Here is a 23643-nt window from a genome sequence, read left to right on the forward strand (position 1 = left end):
TCTGTGGTGTTCTCTTCTCAGTGAGTAATACTGAATATGGTTAGTGTATACTAATTTAAAAACAGTATTCCCTTCTGGGTTGCTTTTGTTTGGATTTTTAAAATTTATTTTTATTTCTTGATTTGTTTTCAACTGAACTCTAAGGTGCTGTTGTAGAGACTGTACTCTGGAATGGCAAATTCTCATGGTTTTGTATACAAGGAGTGTGCTCAGCTTGATTATGAGAACTGGAAATGGTACAGTGTGATGAGTCACATATATTTAGGAAAGAAAGGGTTGTTGTTCTCATAAAATACGAGTCCTGTGAAAATGGATATCCCAATCAACCAAAGAATTGTAAACTTTTAGGAAGATAAGCAAGCATGTGAACTGTGAACTGACTCATTTCCCTTCTTAAGTGCTTTGGTTACAAATAAATAGCATCTATTTTTTTTTTTTTTAAGAGTTTTTCCTACAATTCTGCTTATAAGGTACTGACTTTAATTTGGGTTCACTCTTATAATATCTGGGAGTAGACAGGTGCTTATTAAATAGTGGGAAATTGTTAAATTTGTTTATTCGAGAGAGAGAGAGAGAGAGAGAGGTGGTGTTATGCCTGCAAGAAGGGACATGTGGGAAGAGACCAGAAGCGTGGGGCAGTGGCTCAAGCATGGTGACTGTCAGCAGTAGTGCATCTGCTGCTGAAACATTCTGGTCCTTTGTATCTCAAGAAATGCCACAAATTGGCTGAGATGGGACTGTCTGTATTGGCACTCAGGAAATTGACAAGTGGAAATAAGGAGCACAGGAGAGTCCTAACACTTGGAAATGAAATTTAAAAATGCTGCACAGGTACTGTGCCCATTGGTGTCTCTTGCTGCTATCCTCAAACAGGTGTTTGCTTACTTATCTGTGATTTTTACCTCTTCCAATAACTCGTTAAGAGCAGTGTATTTTGAGTAGCTTTTGCTAAGTATGATCTCTCTTACAATCCCTCAATTAAGCAGGAAACTTGGGGAAACTAAACAAGCAGTAAAACCTTTGCCCTCTTCCCCAGTTAAGAATTGCTGTCAGTTTGAGGCAGGGAGGAGGGGGTGGCCAGGTTAGACTTGCAGTTACCTTGGGCTCTTTGGGGTTTTTTCTGCTTACCTGCGCACCATGCTGAATATTGCCAGATGTATGTGGTTAACATACGTGATTGTTCTCTACCTTTTTAATCCTTCAAAATACCTTGAAGACTTTCTTATATTTAAAGTGTCCCAGGTCTTCTTGGTAAATGAACTTGGATCATTACTAATGCTAACCCGGGCCCAGTCTTTAGAGAGTCCTTTCCAACTCAGCGGACCATGAGAACATGGTATAATGACAGTGAGGATAAACTCCCACAAAAGTTTTTCATACAGTTGTCTATCTGATCCCAGCTTCAGGTACATACATTATTTTCAGTATAAACTATTCATCTGGAGTGTGTGTTTTCTGAAAAGAAACAGCTGCCTTTTTTGGCTGATAACTTCTAAAGTTTATATCCCCAAAGGATACATTTGTATTACTTACCATGATCTGGAGGGTGCTTAACTCAACAGTCTGGCTAGATTAAACTCACTTATTTGTTCATGTCTGTAAGGCTACTTCTGCAATGCTATTACATCAGTCATTCTGGTTAAACACTTCTGGTTATATAAATAATGTGTTGGTAACTCAAGTTATGTTAGATTCTGAATCAAGCTGTGTGTGCCATTGGGCAGTCCCCTTGCAGAAGACAAGTTCCAAAATAGCTTTAGATTTTCCAGCTTGAATTGGTGATGGAAAATCAGAGTACCACAAGGCAAGGATGCTGCTGGTGCTTGCTTAGGAAAAGGGAATTGCTCCTCAAGTCCTTCATTACCTGTGCTAGTGTTTTGCTGGAAGACAGTGTTGCCCACTGTTATCATGGAAAAACTAACCCTTCATTTTTGTAGTGAAGCTTAGGAGTACAATACTAAGTTATGTCTCTGTAGTTGCATCTTCTTCCCTATGTGTGTGCGCAGATAGGTGGCAATTGTACTCGTCTGTCACTCACTGACAGTACTGAGCTTTGCAGGGAGTACAAGTACAGATAAAAAAACTTAGAAGCCAAGAACGGTTCCTGCTAGCATGCAAACAGATTTATCATGAATGTGATTTAAAAGTTAGAAACGATAAAGCCAGCATGCATTTTTTGACCTCTTTCTTCCTGCAAGATAAAGAGCTTTATGTCGTAATAAGCATAGCTTGACTTAGTCTCAGAAAATAAGTGTCAGCTAGATACCCTAGCTTAGTTGTGCAATGAAAACTGTAAAGATGCCCTAGTGTCTTGCATGGTAACTATTAATTAATTAATACTAATGTAGATTTACACTAGTGTTACAGGTAGCCAGTAAGGATGGAATATCCCAAGACATAGCAGAATATGTTGCCAAATGCATTTAGGGAAATGTCTCCAATATTAGCATGCCTAGTTAAAGTGGATTAAAGAGCATAAGAGAGATTATGTGGGAATTGTGGTATATCTATCTACAGAAGAATTTATCAAGGAGTCACTCTCATACCATCCTGTCTCCCCACAATATTTTGTATAAGTAATGTAGATGCTAGTTATTTGCATAGTTTCTCTTTCTTCTGTCAAACTGTAATTATGTAGTGGTTGCTATTGCAGTGGAAGCTGTTACAAAAATCAGCTGGTATGTTTATTTCACTACTGTTACTTGGTGTTCTCATCAGAGAATCTAGGTTGAAGTTCTGCTTATACTGGAATTGAGCAGGATTGAGACAACCTATGCCTAAGGCATAGCCACCAACCTCTTACATTCACATTGAACAAAACCTTGTCTGTCTGGTCCCCTTTCTTATTGTGCACTGCTTTGATTGTATGCTTTGGGGGTCAGAACCATACATTTTCAAAGTTTGTGGGGCACGATAGAATTAAGCCCTGATAGGGTGAGTTCTCAGGACTGGTGAAGTATCAGTAGTCAGTAACAGTCTGAAAAATAACAATAAAGCTTTTAAGTTGTTGCTTTCTATTTAGCTTCTTTTCTTACTACTAAGGTGGCCTCGCCTACAGCTTAGGGCCACATCTTTTTGGATAATATGCAAACCACCCTGGTAATACGCTACTTGGCCTGTAGAGTTTGTTGCCAAGCCTGGGAGAAGAAAGACTGAAAATTAGTAAGCTTTAAGGAAGAGGATATGAAATACAAAGTGAAGTAAATTGTTGTGGCTTGTATCAAATCTCAAGAGCATATTTTTTTGAGGTAATTACTTTGATTTGGTATAATGTCATGTTGTCTTTTTCCATGATCTGGCTTTCTGTGTTTTATAGGTAATATAGAGGGATCCAAGCAGGTTCATATTTGAGCCTTGGATTATTCATTTAAAAACCCAATTTTCTAGCCACTGTCAGAGCAAGTTTTGTATGAGCTATGTTCACTGCTGTACTATTCAAATAGGTATTCAGTCAGATCTGGAGCTGGAGTAAACTGTTTCAACACTGTTTCCCACAGCCTTCTCCTAGACAAACTGTCAAGATGCAGATTGGATAGGCAGCCTGTAAGATAGGGAGGAAACCGGCTAACTGGCCATATGCAGAGGACAATCATCAGTGTTTTTTAACTGAGGCTGGCAGCCTGTTACAAGTGAGGTCCAGCAGGGATCAATACTGGACTCTACACTGTTGAACATCTTCATAAATTTTCTGGAGAATGGAATTGAAGGCACTGTCACCACACTTGCTGGGTACCCCAAACTGGGTGTTGAGGCAGACAAGTCAGAAGCGCTGACTGGGACAGGCTGGAAGAGGGCGCTGGCAAGAACAGTATGAGTTTTAACAAAGATAAATGCAAAGTCCTGCACCTGGGATTGAATAACCAAAGAGGCCAATACAGGCTAGAATCTGTATGGCTAGGGAGCAGCCTTGTGGAAAGTGACATGGAGGTTCTGGTGGACAACAACCTGAATGTGTCAATAGTGTGCTGCTGAAGCAACAAAGGCAAATTGGATTCTGGGCTGCATCTGCAGGAGCATTACTAGCCAAAATAAAGATGTGATCATCCTACTCAGGCTTCATGTGGAGTACTGTGGCCATTTCCCTTGCCCACAGTTCAAGAAAGATGTAGATAGGCTGGAGAGGGTCCAAAGAGTGGGCCACAAAAATGATCAAAGGGCTGGAGAACTGCCCTATGAGGAAAGACTGTAAAGAGTTCAGTCTCTTCTCCCTGGAGAAGACAATGAGAAGACAATACTCATCACAGCATTTTAGTATTTAGAGTGGCTACAAAGAGAACTGAGACTCTTCACAAGGAGTTGTATGGATAGAGACAAAGGACAATGGATACAAGTTGCACCAGGAGGGGTTTCATCTCAATACAAGAATGAATTTTTTTTTTTACAGTGAGAACAGTTGTTCCCTGGAACAACTTCCCCAGGGATGCTGTAGAATCCCCATCACTGGAAGTTTTCAAGATGTAATTGAACAGGGTGCTTGATAATCTCATCTTGGTTCCCTTTCCTGGGAAAGGTTGGACCAGATGATTTTTTGTGGTCCCTTCCAACCTGGGCTCTCCTGTGATTGTTTCTGTGATGAAACTGTTCTTGGACCTTGCATTCTAATAAGATTCAATTTTTTTTCCTCTGCTCTCTGTTCTGTGCCTTCCTAGGTAGGGGCTGCCTCAACATGGATCAGCTTTACTGCAGCTCCTACCCATGAAGTCAGTGTGCAAACATAGCCAGCCCAGGAGGGCTGTTGTCAGTGCATTGTTCTTTCTGGGTTGAAGTGGACGTCCCTGGAAATTTAGCCTATCCTGAGGTGTACTGACAGTGGGCCTGATGCAGGAGAACTTTCCTAGCCATAACTTTATTTGAAATGACAACCGTTCTTTTTTGTAAATGAAGTTGTAAAAGGCAAAGTGAAGAAAAGTAGAAGTAAATTTCAGAACAACAAAAACCAGGGAATGCAATCCAGACTGCAACATGTACAAATTATTAGGTTTCTTTCTCACTAGATCTGGAGAACAATTTCAATTATCCATCTTAATTTCTAGTTTTTGTAGATCTGTTTAGAATACCGATACTAGGCCATGAACTGTGGCAATGCTAGAAAAAATTTTAAAAGGCTGCTAGAAGCTGTGTGATCTGGCTCTGTTCCAATACAGGTCTTGTTATTCATCCTGAGACACACAGTTAGAAATACATGTTTGTCTTGATGACTTGAAATACAGCTCGCTAATTAGTTGAAGTCTGTTCTGGTTTAGCAGTGAGAAATGGCTTTTTAAAATACATTCAGTTGATTCAAAGTGTGGGAGGTAGCTTAGCTGTTCACTTCAGGTACAAAAACAAGAGTTATCTAGGCTTTACTGATTAAAGGAAACTTTATCTATATACTGAATCTTTTTATATGGAGTAACTTATTGCTATATGGAAGGAAATCTTGCATCAACCCTCACAGGTACACTATCCAGTACTGCAGGCTCAGCAGACCCAGGAATTTATTTTAATTGGTAATGGTAGGTTTATTCCTTCTCACAAGCTGGAAATGCCAGGAAATAATTGGTGTCTCAGTTCATGGGAGTGTGTATCATTTAGATGGTCCTTACATAAACAATCTAAATACTAATGCTGGAAAGACCAATTTAAGTCAGTACTTAATGCTGGTCTATACTTAGGTCTTCCTTGTGTTTCCCATGAGTGCAATTTCACAGTGATAGCAGCAGGAATGAGCACTGCTAATGGCAAGGCACTGGAAATCTTTTAAAAATTTGTTATCAGAATACAGTATTATTTGTAGAAAGTCTTAAATGACAGAAATAACTATAGCATTTTAGCTGTACCTGGACTCTTTTTTTGTACATGCAATACTGATTTGGTGCTAGTGCTGCTGTGAGAAAGGGGCTAGAGAATATGGCACTGTTCTACATTGGCTCACAAAATGCTCCAAAAAGTCTGTATGCAATGGTTGTCATCATTGCTAGTAACTGGATTTGAAATAGCCCTTGTGATCTGCTTCCATTCAAAGACAGACAGGGGCTAATCTTAATCTCTGGTTAGTTGTGAGAGAAGATGCTTCATGTTCTGGGACTAGAGTATTGTTTTGCTGCTGTGATTAGTTGGTTATTTTATATATTGGATAATAATTATGTGTAAAAAAGGTAATATAATAAATATATGGATTGGTTTAATGTTTGCACTAAGGTAACTCACCTTCTAGGTCACTCTTTTGTGCTTATAAACAAAGTCATCAAAGATTTGAGGAAACAACTGCTCTTAATGGGTACTTCACTTGCTCTGAGAGGACTTTTTGGACATAATTCACTGAACTCATTGCCCCTAAGACATTTTGAAGCCCTGTCTGTGTGCTCGGTACTCACGCTGATAACAGGCAGTGTCAGGACTGCATGAATTAATTACATTATAGGAGGCATATGTCTCCTGTAGGTTACCATGTGTTTTACAGCTGAGGAGAGAACTAGGACACCATCAGGTCTCTAATATAGGTCCTTTGCTACCTTAATCTTAGCATTTCACCACTGTCTTTTAAATGTTGGATGTGCTCTTTGGCACTGTGGCTTTCTCTGATGAATTCCTAGCTGGGGAAGCTGTACACTATAGGTTCACAGTAGTCATCTTAAGTTTGGGCTGTGGTGGGAAGGCTGCGATCACAATTGTAAGCAAGTATGTTCCTCTTGGTGCAGCAGTAAATATGGCAGCTGGCAAGTGTGGCTCCAAGGATGTCTGAAATTTCCTTTCAGTAGGAAGGAGAGCTGGGCAGAATGCCTTAGAGTGACATAGGGACAAAGAGTCATAGCAACACTCTGGAAGGACTTTCTTGGTACTTTAGTGTAGGTTGCCCCTGAATACAACCATGGAGAGGTTGACACATTGCAGAGATGGAAATTAAGTTGACACCGTTGTCCGTGGTTGATTAGGAATAAAAGCAGTGTGTGCCTTTCATCGCTAGGTTGGCTTTTATTTCAGTTCTAAACATGCACTACTGCAGCAAGACTTGTCCTCTGTTTTCACAGAACTGCAGGATGGTTGAGGTTGGAAGGGACCTCTGGAGGTTTTGCAGGGAAGAAGGGCTAGGTTAGTGGGGATTGGTGGTTCTTAGCATCTCGTTTCTCCTTTTTACAACTTGTTGAGGCTTACAGAAGTCAAACTATTTTCTTTTTTCAATGAAACAGATCTTCATACAGCAAAGCCAAATTACTAGCTTTCTCACCCAAGCAGCTACTCTGCACTTATTTTTAAAAGTATGGATTGCTTGCTCATTTTGTCCTTTAATAACAGAGTCATAGCAGCATCTCAGTTTTGTGCATATCATATGAATATAGAGGTCTATCACTGATGTCTTCTGGAGTAACTGTGTAAAACTAGGGGATCCTCAGACCACTCCTTGTTGAATCTGCTAGCTCTTAGTGCCATCTTGTTGCTTCTTGATACAAAGTCTGAGGCTCTGATTCAGCCTGTTAAGTGAGGATTTAGCTTGGCAACTGCTGATTTCAGTGTTGCTTGTCTTGCATTTGTTTCAGTGCATCTTGTAGTGTTCCTTCTGTCCTCTTCAGCTTTTCTCTCCCATTCCTGAAGGTACTGCAGTTCCTGTGGCATTTTTATGTTCCTTTCTAGCTATGTGACTGGCTCACTTCAGCTTTTCTGTGAGGGTCATGGCTTCTACCTCTGGGAGATTGCTGTGCGTCAGAACTTACCTACTGCAGATTTGATGATCACAAAGATTTAGGAAATAATGCTTTTCATATTACTGCATATAGAAGCACCTACATACTTTCTGTAAGTAACAATGATAGGTGGACTCCTGAGACAACTCGGGGGTCCCAGTAAGCCCTGTGTGAGAGCTGGGGCAGGCAGCAAGCATGCAAGATCTGGGCATTAGCGACCTATAGGCTGGCACTGCTACTATGAAGCAACTGGTCCAGTTTTCATTGCTGCCATCTACTGAAACTAGAGTTTTCCACCTCACTGAGCAGACTAGTGGAAAGCATAGTCTTGCAGATGAAATCTGAAATGCCACAATATCACTAAAAATAGTAAAAAAAATGCTCCCCCCCTCCCCGTGAAGACTTGAAAAATATTTGTTTATTTTGTTATGTCAAGTTCAGCTTCCTGTGCAGCTTTAATGGTCCTGACTAACATTCTTTCTGCATCTATTAATTCTGTCCCTGCTTATCTTTTTTTCGCATACGTCTCTGCTACAGCTCTGTCCAGTGACTCCTGTTTTCTAAGCAGTAACTCATGAATGTGTTTAGCTTTCTGTGTTGTCTTTAATACAAAAAAAATGGTTTTTTGTGATAATGAAAACTTATGTGTGTGCTTCAGACAACCATTATGTTTTAATATTTGGAGGAGGGAAGAGTGTCTTTTAAATACTCTTTAGTTGCTTGGTGACTTTGCTTGACAATATCTTGCTTACTAAGCTCAATTTGAAAAATGTGTATTACAAAAAAAGACCAAAACCAACTATTTTCTAGCACTGGTTAAATGCTTTTGAAATTGCAGGGATTACTACACACTTTTGGTCATAAGGCAAAAGAGTATTTATTCTTATAACTAATTTAGCAAGTAGTCATAGAATTAAAACCCTACAGTCTACTTTGATATGCTATATATAGGACTGACTGGACAGCAATGAAATATGAGAATTTGGGGATCTTAATCACCAACTCTTCTTATTTGTTTTTTTCTCTAAGGTTTGTATGATTTTACATTTGTTTAAAAAAATGTCTTTTCCCCTTCCCCTCTTAAAGGTAGAGACCTGTGGGTTCTTGTTCTGGGAAGGTTTCCAACCCATCATAAGATTGGCATTCCAGAGTTCAAGTATGTTGCTAATATGCATGGGGATGAGGTATGTTTCAACTTTTGCAATGTCATTTATACCAAATACACTTACCAGAGGTTTAGAGTGAACTTGTCTCAGGTGTGTGCTACTTACTACTGAGGGATGTCATACCTCAAAGAGGACCTAATATGTGTGTATTTCTTGAGGAATTTCAATAATAAACTTCCTTTTTTTTTTTTTTTTTTTGATGGAAGAGCTTTAGAAGACTTTATATTTTGGTAAAGAATCCTCCATCTAAGACCTCTCTTAAGTAGAGACCTTTGTCTTCTCCATGTGAGTAAATCCAAAGGCTTTACCTTTCCTGGCAGTGAGTCAGATGCAGTAGTTTGCTGGTACATGATTATTGCCTAGGCATGAAGTATAACGGATAGAACTCTTCAAATACATCCAAAGATGGAATAATAATTGCTGTGAAGCATCAAATTATTTATTTTAGGAAGAAAATTTATCTTGGAACCTTAAGCTAGGAATACCTACCTATTCACTTGAGATAACACAGTGAATACAAAACAAAAAGCAATTTCAGGATTGACTTGCTCTGGAAAAAATGCCCACTTATTAAGGATAAAGGAGAAGATGGTAGTTATGAGCCTTCCTGGTGTTGTATGTGAATCTGGAACAGAAAGGCTCAAAGCTTCACTCTTCCATAGAATCTTTTCTTTCTTTCCCTTATTCAGTTCCCTTATTCTGCTTTACATGCTTAGATTAGTCATGTTCAGGCTAAGTTTAAACTACACAATGTATTTCTATGCAGCTTTTAGCGTGAAGGGTAAAGTTGACGAAAATGGTGGTATTTTTATATATGTGTGTGTGTATATATGTATACACACATATATATCCTAGACTGTGAATTCCCAAAACTAATAAAAATAGATGTAGTAGGAAGTGTATCCTATGTTAAGCATAACATATCACAAGCTATTGCTATTACCAATACTGTGTGTGAACACTTGCATGCCTACAGGCACTTGTGACATTATGTGCCAAGAATTTTCCCCAAGTTAGACTAGTTTTACCTTGTTTGAGAGTGGCTAAGCTCAAAGTGCTACTGGGAGTCTGACTGCTTTGGAATGTAACTGTGTGGGAGGGAGCTGATTCATGGTTTCAAATGAGTACATGTGTTACTGGATGCCCAAGATAGGGTTTGCAGCTCCTAAAACCTGGTGTGTGTCAGAAAGGGTAGTCCAGGGTGCCTAGGAACTGAGGCTCCATGTGACAATCCCTACAGATTGCTGAAGAGAATTAGAATAGAATATAGAATCATCCTGGTTAGAAAGGACCTTGAATATCATGAAGTCCAACCATAACCTAAATCCAGCTACCATAACCTAATGTACCTGTTCATTGCTTACCTATGGCTACAGATGACCCAGCTTTGGTAGAAAAGAGATAGAGGGCAGGGTACTATCTCGTCCAGAATGGCCTGGCCCTTAAATCAAATATTCCTGGACTGTGGAAGGCCACTCCTATTGAAACCTCCACAAGTAAGCACTCCTGCCATTATCACTGCCCAGCTGGATAAGCACAAGGATCTCTGACCATGGAAACATGCTCTGTTTGCATATCCACAGGGTCAGGAATTGCTGGAGAGCAGGCAACCTAGATCACTGCCTAGGATCTGAATTTTAATATTGACTTTGTGAGGAAATCGTGCAATACTTCTTACATTTGAAACCATGGCTGAGTTTCTCTGAGCAGGGTGGATCCTTGAGCTGCTTAGGTATTATAGAGCACTAAGTGCCATGTTGCATTCTAGCTTGTTCATTTGGCCAAGCTTATACCTAGGGAAGATTCTGGCAGCAGGGGTAGCCCTCCCTTTTAGGCCCCCATAATGATCTTTGCCTTATGGGTTTTTTTGTGTATGAATATAACACACATTTGGTCTTTGTTTTTGCTATCTGACCATAAATGCATTTCAGATGGCAGGAAATGAATTCCTCATATAGAGAAGCATTGGAGAACTTGAATATTTTTTTCCCATAATCTAAAATTCTTCTGGACTAGTCACTGGGGAAAGATTGAAGTACCCTTGCGATATATCAAGCAGATAAGTTTTTGCACTAAATGTGGGACAAGCTTCAACTTGTGTTCCACAGTGTTTCATAACTTTAAATTGTAGGAGTGATCCAGTTAGGTCTTTTGTGCTTCAGTGATGCTTTACATAAATGTTACAAAGGGCAAAAGGTTATTTTCTCAAGTGTTGTTTGGTGGTGCTGCCCTTCTGACCTGTCACGATCACACAAATGACACCTCTTTTTTTGACTCAGCTGTCTGGCTGCTCCTGAAAGCTAGAAGTTGGGGGGGGGAGAGCCTGAATTACATGTGTACAGGCTGTCCACACATGCTGCTGGAAGAAAACCTAGGTTATTTGGAGAGATGCCCAACAGGGAAGTTCTACTAAAATATAGAATCTTAGAATGGTCTGGGCTGGAAGGGACCTTGAAGATCATCTAGTTCCAACCCCCCCTGCCATGGGCAGGGACACCTTCCACTTGATCAGGTTGCCCATCCAACCTGGCTTTGAATGCTTCCAGGAAGGGGACATTCACAACCTCCCTAAGAAGAGGTTTTTGGTTTGTTTGTTGTTTTTTTTTTCAGAACTGGAAAGATTTATTTATTTATTTTTTAAAAAACAAACAACCAACAAACTCTACGACATGACCAGCCACGATTTACATTATTTTATTTTGTGACCACTGTTGCCAAATAGAGTGAACTTTTGCCCCACATCCCCAGAGATGCAACAAATTACTTCTCTCATTTTTTGGTGTGCCTTAATGAAGTTTGACACCATTTTTAGCAATACTTTTTTTGTTTAACCCAAACCAGATCATCAGAGGTAAATCAGTCACTTGCAGCTAGGTGGGACTTAAATAAAAAATGGCACTAATAAACTGCACAAAATGCATAAGCCTGTGAAATGTTAAATAGTCTGCACTGAGGAAGATGAGGGAGAGGTAGCTTGCAGTTCTGAGGCAGATGTCATTCTGAATTAAGCAGCAGCTTCTCTTGTCCTAGGCTTGTACTGAAGGATCTGTTCTTCCTCAGTATGTTCACCTGCACATTCCTCTCTGGTGCAGAACTCATTCCACTCAGCATTGACTGCAGCCAAACCCCCAAACATTCCTAAATCATAAATAGAGCAGAACTGTTACCTTTTAACCTTAATCACCTGTACCAGTGTCTTGAGTCCAATCTATGCAGCTGAACCATAGGATCTAATTAGAAGGCTGTTCCTAAACCATGTATATCAGTGAAACCCTGTAAGAAGAAGCATGGCTGAATGAAATGTAAACTACCTGAGTGTTTCTCCTTGTTCCATTTCATGTATTATGTGTATGGCATCCTTGACTTTCTGCAGCTATGGTGTAACTGGGCCATCACAAGGTAAAGTCTTTTGCAGATTTATAATGCTGGTACTGACCCTTTTCTCCTAAATCATCCAGTGCTGATTGCTTTCTTTTCTTAGAATGATAGCACTTTGCCTCCTTCATTATGTGAAGCTGAGCTTGTACTGACAGGCCTGAGCTAACCTACATGAAAGGATATGTTATATGTTGCTGGTGTATCTTGTGATTTGAGCTAGAGCAACTAGGTCCTATTTTCTATGTCATCATAGACATAGTCATATCCACAGAAGGGTTTCCTGATGATTTATTAGGGCATGAGCAATAGAGGACTCAATAGGTTTATTTGTAATCTGTATAATTGGGGCTTAAAAAAGCACACACCAAACTAACGAGTGTTGTGTAGAATTTCTCACCCTGGTTTCCAAAAAATAGCTGGAAGCTGCATTTGTACTAGCAAAACACCACTATAAAAAAAATGTGCTTCTACACAATCTACTGTAAGGAATTTTCAGCACGTATTCTTATGTCCTTTGTATTGTGCAATATAATATGAAAGTGATGTGGCTGGGAAAAAAATATATACCCTAGAAAAGAGAATTAAAATATATATATATTTCTTGTTTAGCAAATTGTTTTCTACCTGGCTTCAGTATCAGCTGATGTCACATAGAGAAGGTCAGAAGCGCCAGATATTTCAAACTGAAAGCGACCAAATCTGTTTGCTAACAACAGACTTCAAAAAAAGCTGGATGCCACTGAGATCTCATTCAACACAGGCAGAGCTTCTGCCTTGCTGTGTTTACCTTTTAACTTATCTTTACTCCCACTCTTCTGAGTGGGAAAAGAAGAAGCGATTCATTTCTCAGCCAGGTAAAGCCTGTGCTGAGAAGCTTGAAGTCCGTGGAATTTGTCCAGGTGATGACATCTTATGCCAGTTACTAGTTCAAAAGCAGGCTTTATGTTGCCATTTCCTTCAATGATAAACCAAGGAACTGCAATTCCCTGTCACCCGTGTGGTAGTTCCTCACATTTCTGTAGTGATTGCTGCTATAGAAATAAGTGTGTAAGTGCCAAACTGTATTTGCACAGATAGTTGCTTCAACACTGGTGTATTTTAGTGAAGGACAAACAAAGTGAGTAGTCTCACAGCCATGCACCATAATTAGTGCTGTACAACTATTAAAAATATAACGTCTCTTAAGTGTGGCATTTAAGTGGTAAATGAGGGTGGATTATCGGTTTCTCTGCTGTACCTCCACTTCCTTCAGCAGAATGGGGCCTGGTCCATAGAGCTGTAAGGGCTGGAGCAAGGAGACTAACAAGACTATGTTGCTCTGAAACAGGTCTTACCTGATGGTTTGGATCTTTCTTTCAACATAGTACAACTTAAGAACCAGGCCACGATTAAGGAAATAATTTTAATCATAAAATGGGCAGAGTCTATCCACCCATAGTCCCCTGGTATTAGGTGTCTATCATGTGGTAACAAAAATGTTTTTAAAACTGGTGCTGCAGTGAAGTGTTTCAGTGCAGGTGCAATTGGAGCTAATCTTTTAACCTGTTGCTGCTGGGGCTGCTTGAGTAAGGCGTTCAGTAGCTGAGCAGGGTGCTGACCCAGCCACGCCAGGAGTGGCAGTCAGCAAGTTTACAGGGTACATCTACAGAAACAGGAGTCAACACCCTTTCCTCTGGTGTTGATCCATGCCCTGACACATGCATGCTTCTTCATTCAGGACTTACCCTGAGGTTCACTGAAAGCCTTTCTTGCTGACTCTCCCTTTGGGGCACACAAGGAAACTGACAGCTGAAAGTGTACAGAGGAGCTTAGTGTTTAACTCCCTAGAAGTGGGAGAAAGGGTTTTCCTTTTCTTTGGGTCATCCCTTAGCTGAGCTGCAGCAAAATGATACACTTGGGCATTGCCCTGCAATTAAAACCAAATTTTCACCATATCTTCTCAGAGCACATCAAGACTGTTCCCTGGTCTCTACATCTTCATATTAGAATAGTGGCAGATTAAGGTGTCTGTCCTTGGCTTTACTGTCAGCAACCTACCTCCACTCTCTCTAGATCCTTTATTTGAAGCTCTAAAGTAAGAGTAAATGTCTCAACTTTTCTCCACGGTTACAGCTGACCTCTAGTAACAGGGTAAAGCTTGGCTGGGCAGGAGATGCCTTCCACGGGCTTGATCAAAACTTGACCTATACTTTCTGAGAAATAAAAACGTTCCCTCCCCTCAGACACCTCCAGATGTTATTTCTCAAGAAGTGCAGAGCTCCCTAAACCTAAACTTAAAACACCCCTCTATCACCTCACCAAAACAGAGTGGTAATAAATACAATCTACCCTGCCGGGGAATGATGAAAGTACCAACTCTGTGACAGAGATTAGCTGAATTGTTTGATGTACTAAATACTCAGGTGCAGCAATAACTATACAAGGAATCCTATAAAATAGGATTAGTGTTTACAATACTGTATATTTAAGAAAGTCTGGATTTAACTCTTAAATGTGAAGAATGTAATCTATGAAAAGCAGATCAACTTCCATTCTTTTTAAACATTGTCCCTTCCACCACACTTTCTTGTGGCCTTTATTTATTTTTTCCTCATTCTTTGCCCTTTCTTGTTCCCATGCTCTTCCTTTTCTGGCTGTTTTTTTTTTGTCACGCACTACAGAGAAGTAGGATTCCCAGTTTCTCCAGTGAGCAGTCCAGTCTTGTCTGTAGTTTAGCTACCTCTGTGGTAGGGCTGTTCTTGTTGATTCTGAGTCTGTTAGCTTTCTCTCTCATGCCCAGGGCTGTGATTTGGCTGCCTTCTCTCCCTTCCTTTCTTTCCCCGTACTCCATGTGCTTCCCAAGATACCTATCACTCAGAGCTGGAACTGAGCTGTCTGTACAAGACAGGTTCTGTTGCATCTTTTAGATTTCACAGAGTAAATTTATCAAACCTACAGAGCAGTGTGCTTTCATGTACTCAGGAACTGTTTTGAAAGCTACTGGCAGTGGAGTAAATTAAGTACCTTTTCCCAACTTGTCAAAGCCCATTTGCTGAAGTGTCTAGAAAAAGAACCACTTAGTTTCTGGCACAGTATATGCGTTTGTGAAACAGCTTCCCCTAGCAGGTCACAGGATGGTGGCTTGCAGGAGACCACCAGGAGCTGGCAGGCAGGGGTTAGAAAACTTAGGAACAAATCTGCTGGAGGGCAGAGTAGGAAGAGGTCCTTCTTTTTCCCTGAACAAACAGCAGGGCAGAATTGCTTGAGTACCAACCTGAGGACCATGGCTGCCTTCAAGTATGACAGTTAAAGTGATGTGATCCATAACTTAGCAGAGTGCGCTACTGCTGGACAGTGTGTTCCTGTTTACCTTAACACCCAGAACAGAACTTGCCCAATGCACCAATGTGAAAATGCAACAAGACATGAGTGCAGCAAATAGCTGTGGAGAAACACCTCTTTTCCCCTGCCTGATGTCACCCACCTTTTACCTTAGCCTGTACCAGCCTGAAAGCAAGAAGATGTTTATCTGTGACACCAGTTCACCCAGTAATGTTGCTCCATGTTCCTCAGTCTAGAAAAAAATTATAATTCTTTGCAATTTTTCTACTTCTGTGGTGCAAGACTCATTCTAAAAGATACCGAGGTGCTGTGGCTCTGGACTAGAGCCTGCAGTGATTTACCAGGCTTTGTTCTTGGCGATAAGTAGAGATAAAAATCTCCAGAGCACATTTGCAAGTCTTGATTTGTTCCCATCCCAGCCAGAGCTTAGGAACCCTACAGTGCCCTTGAGGCATGGGTCACAGTGCTATAGAAAGTGCTCCCGGTTTCTGAGGTAGAATAGGATTGTTCTTAACTCACCAGAGCTGGAAATTGCCACTAATTTGCCTGAAATATGATAGAGTAGACTAAAGGGAGAAAAGCTCTGCCAGCTTTCATGACCTATACAAACTTACACGAACAAAAATACGTTTACAGTTCCTCTGCTACTGCCTTTCTTTGATCCAAAGTCTGCATCCAAATGTCCTTCCATCTCTTTTTCTAAGAATGTATGTATATCTGTTTGGTTTTCCTAATGCCTGAGTTCATGGCATTAAAATAAAGCAATATAAGAGAGAATATAACAGAAGTGTCTACGGGGCCTCTCCTTGATCCTTTTATCCCATAAAAGGGCAAGAAAAAATCATGCTCTGTAGCACCCTGAAAGCATGGCAGGTGTCTCCCTTTCTTCTGCACCACCACTGCCACGGGGTGCTGCACAGCACTGATGCTTACATGTAGGGCCCAGGGTCCCTCGGGCATCAGCGCAGAGCTGACTCTGCAGGGCAGCTGAGATAATGCAGTGGTGCCTTTTCAAGCCCGCATCATCTTTAGCAGGCAGGCTCTGCAGTTTCAGTTTTCGATAAGGTTCTGTCTGTTCCATGTGGGATTTAAGCAGTGCAGCTGACACTGTCAGTTTCCCATTACAGGAGAAGCTCTGGTTGATCTGGGTTTAAATGCTTGTGAGAACTCTTCCAGTGACTCCTTGAAAGAAGTCTATTAAGTTACTTTAAATAAATTTAGGGAAGAGCATGAAACAAAGCAGTGCTGACCAGAATGCTTTTGTATGCCTGTGTAAGCCAGTAAGAAAGGCATGTCAATGCATGGTGAGGGGTCTTTTTTTTTTTTTTTTTTTTTTTGTCCATAGCAGACTTAAAATGAAATCTGTGCTTCTTCATACAGACTGTTGGAAGAGAAATTCTGCTCCATTTGATCGACTTCCTGGTGACCAGCTACAGACGTGACCCAGTTATTACCCGGTTACTCAATAATACCCGGATTCATATCATGCCAACGATGAACCCTGATGGATTTGAAGCTACAAAAGTGCCTGATTGTTATTACACACGAGGAAGGTAAGGGTGGCTTAGGAGGGTGGGAGCAGGTAAAGGAAATGGGTGGGGAGTAATAATAGGAGATAGCCAAGAGACTGAATCATACTTGGTGGGGCAGATAGCCCAGAGGATGTGTTAGCGCTAATTTTGGCCCGTGTTGTTCTGAAGACACACTGTTACGGCACAGAGTTTTTGGAAGACTGAGTCAGATGGGTGTTTATATGTGTATGGCTAGAGAATTGGTCAGAATGGTGTAATGACCTAACCGTTTAGGCAGGAGACCCAGACTGCAAATAGCAGCACAAGTTCTATTTAGACCTTCAGGGTGCTACAAAAAAAAAAGAAGGAAAACTGCACCCACAGGTATCTATTTCAACTGGAGAACTCTGTATCCCTTAAAGAGAGAGAGGTGTGTCTAAACTTGTTGCATGGACTCCTACAAATACATTTAAAGATCATACTGAATGCAAATTTATTGGGAGGGAGGAGTTATACAAGCAGAGCTCGCTGTCATAGGTGCTAATAGTAGTGCTAGGAAAATTATGCAGAAGAAAATGTGACCTAGCATTGCATCCTGTGCTGCTTTTGTGTTCTTTAATGCACCTGTTGCAGAGACTGAAAAGGGGAAGAAAAGTTTAACAAGCTAGAAGGGAGAAGAAGAGGAGAAAGTGAAAGGATGGGAAGAAAGGCCAAAGGGACAAAGCTGGCATGTGCAGAAGAAGCAAACTCATGAGTTAGAAGTTGCCATGATCCCTGACCACGGCAATGTCAGAAGCAAGGGAAAATGTAGTTTAGGTAGTTTAGTTATCTTGGACTATGGAGTAGGCCCTCCTTTTTATTAGGAGAAAAAATGATTCCTCAGCAAATAGACACCACCTTTATGGAGGGGTGGTATTTTTTATCCCCCGTCAAATAGAGTTTAACTGACAAAGTTTAAAAATTGATGTAGCTTATGCTAAAGTACCCTCTTTGCTCTTGTACTCCCCTGTCTGAGTGAAAAAGCAAAAAAGCATATGCAAAGGCTGGACCTTCAGAGACAAGGAGAAGAGAATACATCCTGTGTTTTAATCACATTTTTTGCTCTGTCCAAGTGACAGTAGTACAAGGGACACAGCCATTCAGTAGTTCCTTTGTCTTCTGTACAAGTGGGAAAAAACACATATAGAAGGACAACATCTTCCTTCTCTGGGTCAGGTTTTCCTAATTAATGTATGTGTAGGTGTGTGCATGTTAAATATATATGCCTGTTAAGTATTCTTACTGTTTCTACCTGAAATACGACAGAAGAATTCTGTTGTGTCCTGTGACAATTCCACTGCTGCCAGAAAGCAAACTGAAGTCCATCTTCTGCCTGAGGAGATTCGCAATGGTCACTATACCTGTTTCCTGAGGACACTAACATGCCACAGATCTTAAGTTCTGGGAGGCTGGTGATGTGGAAGTGTCTATAGGCAAAACAGTAAAGGGGATGTCTTCTTTCTTTCTAAGGTACAATAAGAATGGAGAAGATCTGAACAGAAATTTTCCTGATGCCTTTGAAACTAACAACGCCAGCATTCAGCCAGAGACTCAAGCAGTAATGAACTGGATAAAAAATGAAACATTTGTCCTTTCAGCAAACTTGCACGGGGGTGCCCTGGTTGCCAGTTACACCTTTGATAATGGTAACTTAGGTAAGCTGGTAACAAGCTGTCTTCTTCATGGCTGGTTTGGTTTAGGATCACTAGCTGTACCAAAGCAAAATGTATAGGGAATCCTCCAGGGTCTTCCAGCTTTTGAACTGGGATGGGCAGACTTTGGTGAACCCTGTCAACGTTCACTGCCTGATATGACTGTCTGGGAGATGTTTAATCCTGTGTGTTTTACCAGTGAAGATCTTTGTCCCGCAGTTACCGGCACTTCGAACGGCTACAGCAGGTCTCCAGATGACGACGTCTTTATTCATCTGGCAAAAACCTATTCTTTCAACCATGCCAGCATGTACAAAGGCACTGGGTGTGACAGCAGACAAACCTTTCCAGAAGGCATTACCAACGGGTATTCTTGGTACCAGCTGGAGGGTAAGAATATCAGTGATATTTTTTTCTGCTGCTTCAGATGATGATGTTCTCCCTTTCTCCTGCCATCTTTGATGATGAAAGGGCTGCGATTTTGCCCAGAGTAGGAGGTTGACAAGGGAAATAAGCATGTTTGCACAGATTCTCTGAGCAGGACTTAAGTGTTTGCAGACTCTCCCAGTCAGCAGTTACACAAGTGACCAAGGCAGTCTCTGCTGTCTGGCTGCTTCTGTGCCCTTTCTCAAGATCTGTAGATTACACACACATGCATGCACTGGTGTGGCACTAAGGCCTTGTCCTTTCAGAAAGAAAAACAATGTTCTGTTCATAGATAATTTTTTTTGTTGTTATGTTTGATTACTGAAATAAGTGTTTTCATTACTGTTTTATGTGTAGCCAAATAGCATCTAGGCCCTGTGTACCGTGTGTTGCTTTCACAGTCTGAATTCAAAGCCTGAGAAGGCTCTTGGGACAGTTTTGGCAGTGGCAAACTCTATGCCAGCATGTGAATTGATCTGCCCCTACTTAGTTGGGAATGCTTGAATGAATTTAAGTCATAGACCCACCCTTCCTCAGCCATAATAGTCACCATTCCCAAAACACCACTGTGCTTCAGAAAACACCACTCTTCATGTAACTAGAGTAATTAAGTTGGTTTTCCCTAGGAGGCAGTAAATACAAGTGTGGCATTGAGCAGTAAATTATCTGATGTACTTTTCTGACAGGTGTGATGCAAGTACCAACATTTTAAATCTCTTTTTTTTTTTTCTCTTTGGGCTTGAACTTGGTGCTTCTTTGCTGGTAAACACTGTTTTATTTCACTTTTAAGGTGGAATGCAAGATTACAACTATGTCTGGGGACAATGTTTTGAAATTACATTGGAGCTGTCATGCTGTAAATATCCTCCAGAAGACCAGCTGGAAAAATTCTGGAGAGACAACAAAGTTGCTCTGATAGAATATATAAAACAAGTGCATCTAGGTGGGTATGCACAGGGGGAAGGGAGCTAAAGGCCAAGCCAGGCTGATGGGCAGAGTTCTGGCATGAACTTGGGACCTGTCACTTCTAGATAGAAAGTGCTATGAGGCCAGGGCTCGGTGAGGGAGCTTTGTGTGTCAGCTGTGGGGCGATGGGCTCTACTACTACAGTGGTGCCAGGGGCTTAAAATGTGCTGTGGCAGGAGCAAGGGACAGGCCTCTGGGGCTGTCTTCCCATATAGCCCCTCAGGGAGTCCACTTTCCTGAGCAAGCCATTTATTACAGAAGTCTCCAAACGTATGCATGTGCACATGCACAATGTTTCTGTTGCTTATCTTGCATTTTATTGCCCAGAATGTCAGACTGCTGTTTTATTTTTGCTTAATGCCAGTGTTGCCTTGAAAGGTGGTGTGTGAGAATTTAGGGAAGCTACTTCATAAGCAGACATTGTTGGTATTCTGCCAGTGGGAAGTACTAGATAAGAGGATGACTTATTCTAAATTAAAACCAAACCAAAACCAAACCAAAACAGAAAAACCCCACCAAAAACAAAACCCAAAAAAGGCAAAAAAACCTCAAACCAGCAGTGAAGATTGAAGCTCTCAGTAAAAGACACATACAATAAGTATATATGTTGCTTTCAGCAAATGAGATGTAGAAGCAGAGATTACAATGCTGCTTTCTGACTTCATGTGGGCATCAGCTATTAGCAAAAACAACAAAAAAGGATTTTCTATTTTAATTCCCTTCAGTAAGAAAGAAGTGTCCAGTGATATTATTAGATATGCTTGAAATCACTGAAGTAGCCTTTGAGTGCTTCCAGCAGCAAACAGTCTGACTTTGTGGGAGAAGGAAGATGGTGATCCTTCTGCCCTCTCCCTTTTTCACAGGTGTCAAGGGCCAAGTTACGGATAAGAACGGGGATCCAATTCCCAATGCCATCGTGGAAGCCAAAGGAAGGCCTCACATCTGCCCCTACCGAACAAATGGACAAGGGGAGTACTTTCTTCTCCTTTTGCCTGGGACATATGTGATCAATGTAAGTGTGTGGCCCTACTGACTTCTTGTTTCTAATTGCATTGAGTTTCCTGAGCACGGTGAGACTGACAAGGAACTGACCTTGCTGAAGTCATATACAGGAGCTGGAAAGACTTTGTAAGATACAAAGGAAAGTAGTATTTTAATACATGGGTCAGCAGAACAGGATATTTTTGGATACAGTAAGATCTCCAGTCCTCAGAATGCCTGGAGATAAGCACTCACCTGATCTGGATGGTGGAGCCAGCTGGGCTGAGCATCTGGACCACAGTGACACTAGCTTGAGGTGTCTGAAACAAACCACAGAGCTCTTGCAGGGTGAGGAGGTGAAGGCTGGGATCCACGCAGTCCCAGGCAGCGATGGGCTGACACTGCCATTGGTGGCAGTTACTGCCTTGGGTCGAAATGGCATCTCTGCCAAGGTTGGCAGCAGCTGGTGCTAGAGAGCATCCACCCACCCATCCACCCAGTGCAGGCACTGCCACTGCCAGCCAAGGGCTTAGGATAAAGTGTAACTGGCTGGAGTGAGTTCAGAGGAGGGCAACCAAGCTGGTGAAGGGGCAGGAGAACACATCCTATGAGGCTGAAGGAACTGGGATTGTTTAGTTTGGAGGAGTCTGAAGGGAGACCTCATTGCTCTCTACAACTACCAGAAGGGAGGTTGTAGGGAGGTGGGTCTTGGCCTCTTCTGTCAAGTAAATAACGGTAAGACCAAAGGAAACAGCCTGAAGTTGTGCCAGGGGAGGTTTAGTCTAGATACTAGGAAGAATTTATTTACTGAAAGAGTGGAACGGGCTGTCCAGGGAGGTGCTGGAGTCACCATCCTGGAGGTATTAAAAACTGTGTAGATGAGGCACTTCATCACACGCTCCATTGGGGTTTTTTTGGGGGAGCTGGTGTTGACAGTTGGATGCAGTGATCTTAGTAGTCTTTTCCAAGTGTGACAATCCTGTAATTCTCTAATTGCAGGATTCCCTCTCTTGTACAGCATGTGGTGCACCCCCATTATTAATAAGTATTCCATTACTGTTCTATCATTTCAGTTACTTCAGTTACTTGGGGGTTGTCTTACTGCTGTAACATCAAAAACTCTGCTCCTTTCTCATTCTGTGTTCTCAAACTTACATTTAGAACACTTTTTTCCTATGCATTGAGAGTGTAAATAAGCTCATTAGATAATTATTGCTTCACAGCTGAACTCAACATTTCAAACCAAGTAAAAAAACCTTTCACATTTGTTCCTAGGCTACTGTACCAGGATATAAATCCATGCTGAAGACAGTGGAAATACCTGACAATACTGGTAACTTCAGCGCTTTGAAACAAGACTTCTCTTTCTCAGAAGTCTCTGTCAGACCACGAGCTGTTTCCTGTCCCAAAATTGCCCTCTACCAAGAGCCCTACTGGATTTCAGCTGCAGGAAAACCAACTCTACATGTCTTGGTTTTAATGACTGTTATGCTTGTGATTTTCAAATAAAGGCAGGAATGACAGGAGCTGGCAAGGCAAATTCTTCCTGCACAAACATGGCTTTTCAGGCAAGGAATTGTATATGCAAAAGAATGTATGTTTTTATAAACCAAAGTCTCAGATTTACAATCATGTTTAGTGTATTTTGTAAAATACTGGCTTGACAATCCAAATGTTTTACTTTAATTACAACAGACTATTGTATTTTTCTACATAAGCATGTTACTCTTAAAGAAATTCTCTCCAGCCTATGGAGATAACTACAGCATTTTGATGCAGAAAGTACAAATAGATTCTGAAGAATTTGCTGGAGTTCAAAAAAGTCTAGGATTGTGCTGCAAATGTTTGATGCAAACTCAGGTTCCTCGTTAAATGAACAGCTCCCGTGCCACACAACTGTAAGCCATTAGTGCAATCCCAGTTTCTCATAATAAAGCCATTACTATAAATGAGGAACCATGTTTTTATGTATGCTCTTTGTTACTTGGACAGATGAGACTGCTCAGGGCTGAAATAAGGTAATGACCAGTCATAGACACGTTGTTAAGACAAGAAGATGGAAATGAAACATGAGAATGTGCCCAAGGGCCATGTTGCTGGAAGCCTTGATGATAATAATCTGCCACCAGGCAAGAGAGAGCACCTCAAGTCTCTGAAAACTGCATCTCTAAGACAAAGCTGCTGAAAACAAGGTGGGAGCAGTCATTGACACCTTTATACCATTGCTGTGGTCCACTTTTTAATGAATTTGCTATGGAACAGAACTGCATACAAGAATATTTTTAATCCGCATAGTTTCAGCAATGGATTTAGAGTATGTGTGTTTCACAGCCCTGTTCTGCACTGTTCAGGCCATGTCTAGCAGAAGTGCCTGGAGCAGGCAGGCACACTTAGCCAGACCCTGTCCCAGTCACAGCTGAGAGCCCCATGTCCCCCCACTGGGCTGTACTGCTTGCAGAATGGGCAGTGTCCCTGTGCCTGGCCACTTGCAAGTCATTTTCAGGGCCCTCTGAAGCTGTCCAACAATCACTAAATTTATCAA

The 23643-nt window shown here is 41.3% G+C and overlaps 1 protein-coding gene across 3 annotated transcripts in view; it reads left to right on the forward strand.

The window, feature by feature from the left end:
* Positions 1 to 23048, forward strand: part of CPM (carboxypeptidase M) — a 37428-nt gene extending 14380 nt beyond the window's left edge. For 2 of the 3 annotated variants that reach the window (XM_051624236.1, XM_051624217.1), the window contains exons 3-9: positions 8748 to 8845; positions 16907 to 17079; positions 18547 to 18731; positions 18948 to 19118; positions 19945 to 20097; positions 20984 to 21132; positions 22377 to 23048. In XM_051624236.1, the coding sequence (XP_051480196.1) occupies positions 8831 to 8845; positions 16907 to 17079; positions 18547 to 18731; positions 18948 to 19118; positions 19945 to 20097; positions 20984 to 21132; positions 22377 to 22610 (1080 nt within the window). In that variant the 5' untranslated portion in view covers positions 8748 to 8830 and the 3' untranslated portion in view covers positions 22611 to 23048. The remainder of the gene's footprint in view (positions 1 to 8747; positions 8846 to 16906; positions 17080 to 18546; positions 18732 to 18947; positions 19119 to 19944; positions 20098 to 20983; positions 21133 to 22376) is intronic. The other variant, XM_051624227.1, reaches the window with a different exon arrangement.
* The last annotated feature ends 595 nt before the right edge of the window (positions 23049 to 23643 follow it).

This window comes from Apus apus, chromosome 1, assembly GCF_020740795.1.
Source record: "Apus apus isolate bApuApu2 chromosome 1, bApuApu2.pri.cur, whole genome shotgun sequence".
NCBI classification, from domain to species: Eukaryota; Metazoa; Chordata; class Aves; order Apodiformes; family Apodidae; genus Apus; species Apus apus.